Source organism: Tenebrio molitor, chromosome 8 (assembly GCF_963966145.1).
Source record: "Tenebrio molitor chromosome 8, icTenMoli1.1, whole genome shotgun sequence".
In the NCBI taxonomy this organism is placed as follows: Eukaryota; Metazoa; Arthropoda; class Insecta; order Coleoptera; family Tenebrionidae; genus Tenebrio; species Tenebrio molitor.
Window position 1 is genome coordinate 17,158,004 of NC_091053.1, and position 9,617 is coordinate 17,167,620.

The 9,617-nt window shown below is 35.9% G+C and overlaps 1 protein-coding gene across 1 annotated transcript; it reads left to right on the forward strand.

Moving 5' to 3' along the window:
* Positions 1-5,823: 5,823 nt before the first annotated feature.
* LOC138136383 (angiotensin-converting enzyme-like) lies at positions 5,824-8,625 on the forward strand. Its single transcript, XM_069055558.1, has 7 exons — positions 5,824-6,024; positions 6,302-6,487; positions 6,544-6,958; positions 7,010-7,478; positions 7,528-7,995; positions 8,042-8,182; positions 8,236-8,625. Exons 1-7 carry the CDS (start codon positions 6,010-6,012, stop codon positions 8,435-8,437), a joined length of 1,896 nt encoding a protein of 631 aa, XP_068911659.1. The 5' UTR covers positions 5,824-6,009; the 3' UTR covers positions 8,438-8,625.
* Positions 8,626-9,617: the final 992 nt, after the last annotated feature.

A 9,617-nucleotide genomic window follows, 5' to 3' on the forward strand; every position in this document is an offset into this window, starting at 1 on the left:
AATAAAATTTTCAGCCGTAAATAAGAATCTCAATAATCGTGAAATAATCGTCAGGTATAATAAATTAATCAGGGCTTATGTTTCTTTTACTGTTTGAACAAGTTCTAGCTGTTAGGTGCCGTAAACAGTGAGTCTTGCTTTCATACCATCGAGGGTTTTATGACACAGTTGTAAATTTTGGTATACCGATTACAAAATAGTGAATGTCTGCTTTTATCTAAGTCTTATTTATTTTTTAACTACGAGTATTTTATCCCATGTAATGATAATTCATGTGTAACGATCGAAAATTGATTAAGATCAATATTAAAGAAACGCAACAGAAATAGTGAACAATTGTGCCATTTAATTTTTAATGAAACTTATTTGTATCTTACACTACTTGTGTTCTTATTAGCGAAAATAAAAGCACCAAATGCGGATTTTAAAACATAATTTTATTCAACAAAGCAAACCACAATGAACTGAGCTAAAATTACTACAAGAAACAATTTGTAAATATGTAGGTAATGTTACGTTATAAATTACGTTCCCGAAACTGGGCAACCCTGTTACCGGTTACAAATCCGGAATGTTCAGGGGTATAACGAACAAGTCGTGGCTTCGACTCGGTTTACAATGCGAACCACGAGAAACGCCGACAGAAGCTGAAAAATTGGTGAGAACAGCCCGGAGTACGGGAAATGATACACAATCTTCCAACTAATCGTTTATTCAGATGTCAACAATGAAAATAATGATATAATGAAAAAGAAAGAAAACAACGAAGCCTGACTAGCCTAATGGCGTGTACAAATTTGAATAACCCTAACTCTTCGGAAGGTCCTCCGGGTCCCAGATATTCAACGAACGAGTACCGGCGAAACAGTAAAAAAATTCCCTTCTTTAGCGAAGGAGGAAGGCCGACTGATCCTACGTAACGTCGCTATTCGGCTACGCCGCCCGCATAAGCGGAGAGGTCCTCCAAGTCTTCCTTCGCTCCAAAAAAAAAAAATTGAAGTTAAGATGTTTTTCTCCGGTACGGATCGGTGAAGAACCACGCGCAAAAAAATGTTCGGTGAGCGCGATACACAATTCCTGGCGAGGTCACTCACGGATTGATAATCGTTCGTGAATATAAAAACCCGACGGACTTGATAAGGAAATTTTTTCTTAAGTTAGTACGATTAATGAAATGACGCGCCTTATGACAAAACTGCAACTTTAACAGTGGAACAAATTATAAATCCTAAACGCGATATACAATTTAAATGAATTTGATAGAACTAATCACCCGTCGAAATAATGAGTGACAATGGAAATTTGACTATAGTTAAATACAAACGTTCAATTAGTTCGACGGAGTGACAAAATACAACCGAAAACTTGAGAAGCTACGGCCTGTAAAAAATGGGGTGTCACCACTGGTCCGGACTTGCTGGTGGGTAGATCCGGCACCTTCCGGTGAGTCCGGGGACGACCTGGACTGACAGGACTCGACGAGATCCTGATCCGCAAAAGCGTTCGGTTTGGAACCTTCCGTAGTGAAGTCCTTGATCCGCTTGGCGATGTGGGCGGTGGTACTTTGACGAATCGTCTCCAACGGCCCTCATGAACTCCACTACGTCGTCTCGTCGGCCCTGCAAATTCACTCGATCACTGTCCCCTTGATTCTCCCCAGGCACTGACAACACCACCGGCAAAAGGTCGTGAAAGTCTCCTCCGTCTCTGGTTCCCCCGATTTATACCTTCCACCCCCTCTATTCGCAGATTTTTCGGCGGAAGTCCGAGTACGTTTCCGTCGCGATGGATTCTAGAACATTCTAGAAAAATCGCGAAGATTTAAAAACGCGCGGCGATTTAAATCGTAACAGTAACTAAACCCTTCCCCGAACTACCTGTGACAAGTTGTTTTATAATGGAATTCCCAGGCAGAAAAATTTTCCTTACCGAAAATCATCCATTTGCCCTTTAGCGCGGGCCTGGTCTCTAAGTATTTTTTATAAATTACTAGCACCGGGCAATGCTTCGCTATTGCTAAATTTGGTTATGTATGAATGAAATAAATATAAATGCAGTTAGATAACAAATCATTTATTCAATTGAAATCACATGGATTTAATTGTGTGATGATTCTTTTTTGTTTGTTTTATTGCTGTTTTGTTTTTGATATTGTTTGTTTTCTTGTTCTTCAGCTGAAAGGTGTGGTTGTTAAGTTATTCGAATAAAATAAATAGAAATGAATTAGTCCTCTCGGTTTCTATTCTGTATGTTACATCCCATCGTTTATTTTAAATATTAAAAAAGATTCAGACTACATATTTGTCTTTTACTAGCAAGTGGCAATAATTCTGAACGACTGTAATCAGGTTTACAATTATTTTCTTTATTATTTCCAGCATTTTCAAGTAGTAATTTTTTTTTCGTTTTACCTCAAATAACGTATGGAAACATGGCTTTGATTTTTCTCTCTCATAGCCATGGATACAACATAAATGAAATATTTGCAGACTATTGGGATACATAGAATTTTTGTTTTGTTTGAGAGTTATTTTCTCCTGTGTGAACGGATTTTGATAAATGTCACAACTTTTCAATTGTGGACCCACCATGCCAAAAAAAGCCCAATTTACACACGAACTCGTTAAATAAACTACATACTACATATTAAAAAATATTGCCACATTTACTGTAACGAATAGGTCCATTTCTTCTTGGAAAAAGAAGATTGATTTTTTTAAACATTTCTACCTGATATGTATTTTAATGACTACTTAACAACGTACTGCTAAGTTGTTCCGTGAATTTTGGGGCACCCGGTATAATGTAAAATAGTAGTTTAATACAACGTTTTTTTGTTCGACGAGCCCCTTAAAGGCTCAAAATCGCTTAAAATCTTTAAAATTAGCTTGACATTTTGTTTTGACAAGTTGTGACATTTATCAAAATCCGCTCGTACAGGAGAAATTTCTCAAATTCTGACAGTGTCGAACAAAAAATTTAATTTTTGAAAATCGAGATTTTTAGAATACAGAATACAGGTAATTTTAACAAGACAACCATTATTTGTCCCTAACGAAAATCCCCGGTTCAGCCAGGCAAGATTTTACAGTCTTGGGTAAAATGGATATTTGTATTAGATTTCACCAGGAAGAATGTTTAGTTTGCTGTTAATATCTACTATGTATTACTGTTTATTTTGGTGGTAATCTAATTTAATTTTTACTTTTTTGTACATAGGTTTATTTATAGCAAATTTCTCTATTACTTTAAAAAAAAAACTCTAGTTTAATGTCATAGTTTGCAATCTAACTGGAGTTTCTTTATTTTAAGATTTCAATAGAATATCGCACGGCACTCAAAATCAGCCAAAGAATGAATTAGAACTTTTAATAACTGCCTAGCAACTCAAAAATTTTCTGATATTTTACATGTTACATACCCAAGCAAAATTAATAAGCGCTAATTTGATAATTTTTTTTTTAACAGTTTCGGTGTGGATTTCCACATTAGTTTTATAACAGCTTTTTCATAATTGTCCCCATTTTTGCGTTTCATGTTTCCAGTCCACCCCTTCAACAGCATAGTAGAATCAAGGAACTATCCAACTTGACGTTGCGCTCTTTTAAGAACTGTTGAAAGTTGAAACTGGCACCACACATTGGCCTTGCTTCGTTTTGTATTTTTTGTTTGAATTTCATCTATCTTCATTTAAATTTCCTGTCAAATTTGTCGTAGAAGAGTCGATTGTGAACGCACTACGGATTACGGATCACAAATCAGTTGTTTAAATCTTACCATTATTTGTGTTTTTATACCAATGGTGCGTTCACAATCAATTCTTCACGCCAACTTTGATCGGAAATTTAAATGAACATCCGATAATTTTTAAACACTATATTTCTACAAAACCTGAATGACACATTTTATAATTTTTTATTTATGCAGTTGACAGAACACATTCCAAAGACGACTATAGAAAATTTGGGATTTTGATATAAGGAAAATTATATGGTTTGTGTTTAAATTTTTCTTTGTGTCGTGCGATTTTCTTATCGAATCAACCCTTGTGAGTAGATTAATAACTGGATTTTTTTTTCGATAATAAATCTACTCACTTGGGAGATTATAAGTGAAAATCTTTTTAGCGTATTAATTTTTGTTTATTTGTTATTCGTAATCATACGATTTTTTAACCAATAAACGTCATTGTATAACAATTTTAAAAAAATGCAACCGAATTTTCATTTGTCAGTCAACACCGTTTAAATAAAAGACAAAAACTAATGGTACTGTCCTCGTATATCGAAATGCCTGAAAATGTTGCAGATTAGATTTATGAGTTTACGACAGTGGTCAGGTTCCTTTGTCGAAATATGGATTGGTGATTATTTCCTTGCAGAGGGTCGGCTCGATTCTTTTGCGGGCGGCTGTACAAGTAATAGTGGGAATTATTTTTTTAACAATAAAAACCCAAAAGAAATTTTCTGGTTTTCCTTGTGCAACACGATGGTTCCTAAAAGCCGAAACCTTTTACGGTGCAGTCTTATTTTCGTAATAAGAATAAAACAAAATTGACGGAGTATGAAAAACTCATTATCCGCACCAGAAAGTCTTAGCAAACGTGGTTAACAACAATTTTTTTTCAAGAAACTGTGTTACATATTTCGTGAAGCAGAACCATAAACGATGATGGAAAATGAAGCGAGGATTTGAATCACACAAGGATTTGCATCTTTATTTTTATCGAGTGGCTGCAATTCGAAAGCTTCTCCTGGCTGATTTAACGTTTACAGTTCGATGGATGTTTCTTAACGTAACAATAGTCTTCATTTATAAAAAAAAAATCATGTTCAATTGAATAAAAATACAAGGATCTTCATTATGCTTCATTTATTTAGTTTGTTATTATTATCAGGACTGCGCCAGGAGTGGTGGCCACGCTTCTGCTACAATTTTAATTACCCTGTGCTGCTGCCTTTCCCGATAAATTGAAAGCTCGATTTATTTTTTAGAAAGGGACGTGTTCAAATTATTTTAATCATTTGATAACTCAAATATCGAAACCATCTAGACTACCACTAGGGACAGCCCAAAATACAGTGTGCGCCAAAGTTTGCAACAAGGGAAATATTTTCTTTCCAGTTGAGCTTTTCGAAGTAACTCGAACAGATTTCCGATAATTTAATAAAAAATAAAGCAAGAACTTAAATTACGCAAGGATTTGTCCTTATCGAGTTCAAAAGCTTCTCCCAGCTGATTTGGCGCAACGTTTACAATTCATTGAATTTTTCTTAAAGTACATTGCTTTTTATTCTGAATTAAGGTTGTGTAACTAATTTCACTAACTTCAAAATGACATTTCGCAAACGCACTAGTGCGCGAACGTAGATTTCGCTCACTAGTGCTTCAAATTTATCCAAAAAGCATTGGCCTCTTTGAGCATTCTGAAAATAATGTGACTTGATAATAATAAAATCTGGTTTACAAAACGTCATTTCTCCAATTTGGATGTTGAAAATTTCGAAATAATGAAAATAAATCGCTATTAATTCGATTGACACTTGGGCAAGCGCCATCTATTCACTAAATTGGGAACTATTGGGTAATAATTTAAAAATGCTAATGTTCCTTTCAAAAAATATATACAAATTGTGATTTTGTTGGAAACTTCTTAAAACTCAATTTTTTCTGCGTGAATTGAAATTGAAATAAAAAATTTGCTTTTCTTAATGTAACGTTTATAAACTAACAATCAACGAATCAACCAAACTAAACTTAAAAGTTAGATATGAAGAATTGATGAGATTCACTTCATTCAGTTTTTAGCATTTTTATTAATTTTCCTTTAAAAATCAAGATCTCCACAAAATTTTCGCAAACAATTTTGAACTGTCATTATTTTTTGATGCAGCAAAACTGTGACGAAATTTAAATCAGTAAAGCGTTTGATTAACAGCTTGAAATTTACTCGCCTGAGAAATTATTCTTGAACCAAGGTTGCTATAAATCCACCTGCACACTGATAAAATGAATTTTATTCTTGTAAGTGATTTTTTAATTCTTATTACTTATCCTTATCATATATCGAGTATGATTATATATTAACTGCAAAATCTTGTTTTGTTGATAAGCATTTCAAATTGTCAGAGTGGGTTGTTAACAAACACTTTTCTTAATTTCCTATATCATATTTTTAATTTATAAAAAAAAATTTCACCTAAGCCCTTTCACTTGAAAAAGTTATAGGTTAGTTGTATGGTTCAGCGATAAGATAAAGTTTTATTTTTTAACGTAACGCAACGTTTTTTTTTTCATGTAGATGTTCTGTGCCATATCAGTAGGGATGCTTATACACCCCTCAAAATGTGCCATGACCGAAAAAGAACTCCAAGATTTTTTGGCCAACGATTACGAAAAAAAGGCGTCGGACATGTGTACCAGAATGGTTCAAGCAAAATGGAATCACCGAACAGACCTTAACAACGAGGAAAAGCGAAAAATATACGTACATACTATACCATTTCTCTAAAAAAATTATAATTATGATTAAAAACATTTCAGCACGAGGCGACATTAGCACAAGGTGCTTTTAAAAAAGATATGTGGCAGAAATACTTCAAGGATTTGAACCCTGACGATTATCAAGACGAAAAAGTCAAGAGACAAGTTAAAATATCGAAAATTCTAGATGATGCTGCGCTTGCTGAAGACAAACTGGCAAAGCTGACCACAACTATGGATTCCATGAGCGACATCTACAATACTGCCAAGGTCTGTCCGTACACCAATATCAGCTGTGACTTGTCCAAAGACGGGTTGTCATCGAAGCCCGGAATCGCTCACGTTTTAGCAAACTCCTTAAATTATGATGAGTTGCTTTACGTGTGGAAGGGTTGGAGGGATGCCTCAGGTGCCAAAATTAGAAACCTGTACAAGACTTATGTAGATTTGTCGAATGAGGCTGCAGTTGCCAACGGTAGGTTCACTGACTCGCATTTCACTCTTCCTTTCTAGCAAATATTTTCAGGTTTCAAGGACAAAGGAGAAATGTGGAGGGAAAGTTACGAATCGGCTACTTTTGTCCAAGATGTAGAAGATCTGTGGAGCCAAGTTGAACCTCTTTACGTACAATTGCACAAATATGTTAGTAACAAACTGAAGGAAGTTCATGGTGATAAACTAGATATTTCTGATGGTCTCCTACCGGCTCATATCTTAGGAGATATGTTTGCGCAACGGTGGGGTCCCCTAGCTCGATTGGTCAAACCGTTCCCCAATGCAAGCACAATCGATATTAACCAGGCTCTGGCTGACCAAAAGTACACCGTCTTGGAAATGTTCAAAACTGCTGATCATTTCTTTAAATCTATGGGACTACTTTCCAACGACATTTGTTATAACACTAGTGCAGGAGCTGTGATCGAGAAACCTTCTGATGGTAGAGAAGTCTTCTCTCAGCCGGAGGCTGTGGACTTCTGCGACGGCCAGAACTACAGGTGATAACATCAAACTGCAATTGAAACAAGTCAAAAATTCATATTTTAGGATTCTAATGTGTACCGAAGTCGACGACTACTATTTCCCAGCTGTTCATCACGAAATGGGTCACATCCAGTACTATCTGCAGTACGCCAAGCAACCTTACATATTGCGGGAGGCACCAAATCCAGGCTTCCACGAAGCTATCGGTGACACCATCGCATTGTCAGTCTCCTCAACCAAACACTTGCAAAAGATTCACATCCTCAACGATTACGAAGACAACTACGAATCTACGATCAACACGCTGATGGACATGGCATTACAAAAAATTGCTATGGTACCTTGCTGTTTGATCATCGACAAGTGGAGATGGGACGTCTTCAGTGGAGCCGTCACTCGAGACAATTGGAATTCGCACTGGTGGGAGTACCGGAAAAAGTATCAAAAGTTGAAGCCACCAGTGGCGAGATCCGAGGCCGATTTTGATCCAGGATCACAGTTCCACGTGTCTGTAGGCGCGCCATATATGGAGTAAGCATCGATAGTGATCGTGATTCCTTTGAGTGATTTTTTCTAGGTATTTTGTGGCCCACATTGTCCAGTTCCAATTTTATAGAGGTCTGTGTATTGCTGCCGGTGAATATAATCCAGATAATAAAAAGGTACCTCTGCATCAATGCGATTTCTATGAGTCTAAAGCGGCTGGTGAAAAACTGAGGTATGAACATCTGCCAGTTGGTGATGGTTAGATTTAAGGTGATGAGGTTCTAGGAATGGTCTCTCTCTCGGTGCTAGTAAACACTGGAAGGACGTCTTGGAAATAATGACCGGGGAAAGAAAATTGGATGCGACTGCGCTTTTGGAATATTTCGAACCTTTGCACAAATACCTGAAGGAAAAGAATTTGACCAATATGCTTTTTGGTAACTTCAACTTGCTTCTCTTCAGCGTTATCTTAGCAATCGTCTTGTGATCTTTCGTGAAGACGATCACGATCGATGATTGGAGGTAATTCTATTGGGATCAGCTCCACATTTTAGGAGAACCTCAACACAAGACTTCAATCCTGTTTCGTAACACAGTTACAGTCGCCTTGTTGCCTTCCGTCTATTAATTTGTTGTTGGTTCATATCCAAATACATAAATTTCTTGAAACTGCAATTCTTCAGTTATTAACCACTCACAATATTCTTACAAGTGACTGTCACAATTGCCTTACTGGAGCAAAATGAATAAAACAGGCTTATCTTACCGGTGGAGTTTTTGAGGTACCTTAGACCATTGTTTTCGGTGACAGAACTTAAATTTTAATCACAAGTGAGTAAATTTGACAGTTGTCATTTAACTTGACATAAAGTACTCACAAGTGACTAAATTTGACAGTTGTCATTTTACTTGAATGAAACTTCATTTCTTGGATTTTTTGCAATAGTTGCACCTGTAAGATAAAACGTCGTATATCACACGTGATCGAAATGCCATTATGAAACTCGTGAGAAGTGTTGTATAATGATGTATTTCTATCACTTAGAATATAATATATAGTCCTACAGAAACTCTAGTGGAATTCGGCTTTAGTTGTAAATATAACAACAACAACCGAAGAATAAGATTTTATTATCAAGTAATAAATGTAGTCATAAATACAACTACCACTACCTGTAACATCCCTGCCTGATGCTAACATTGCAAACCCCAAGCTGACAACCCTCATTAGCATTTATCAGTAGGATTATTGCTGCAGCTTAAAATTCTATTTTTCAAGTGACAAGCATAAATTTACAACCAAAGCCGAATTCCACTAGAGTTTCTGTAGGACTATACTACTATTTCTAATAATGATCCTACATTCCGCTACCTTCTTTTTTTTGTAATTCCAGTCTGCCAGTTCTGAAATTGTTCATTATCGAGGATAATTTGAAGAAACTGAGGCTGAAATTTTTGCAAACAGTGTTGCACTGACTAAGACCACCCATAATTGACCTCACAACCGTTGCGAAAATAATTTGCTCTTAAAAACTTTTTTGCTCAATTAAGTAAACCACTTTCGTTTTGAAAAAACTGTTTTAGTAAAAAGTACGACCCAGGATGAAAAACAATGACACTGAGGTAAACACACTGTATATTATATAAATTACTTATATTATTATGGA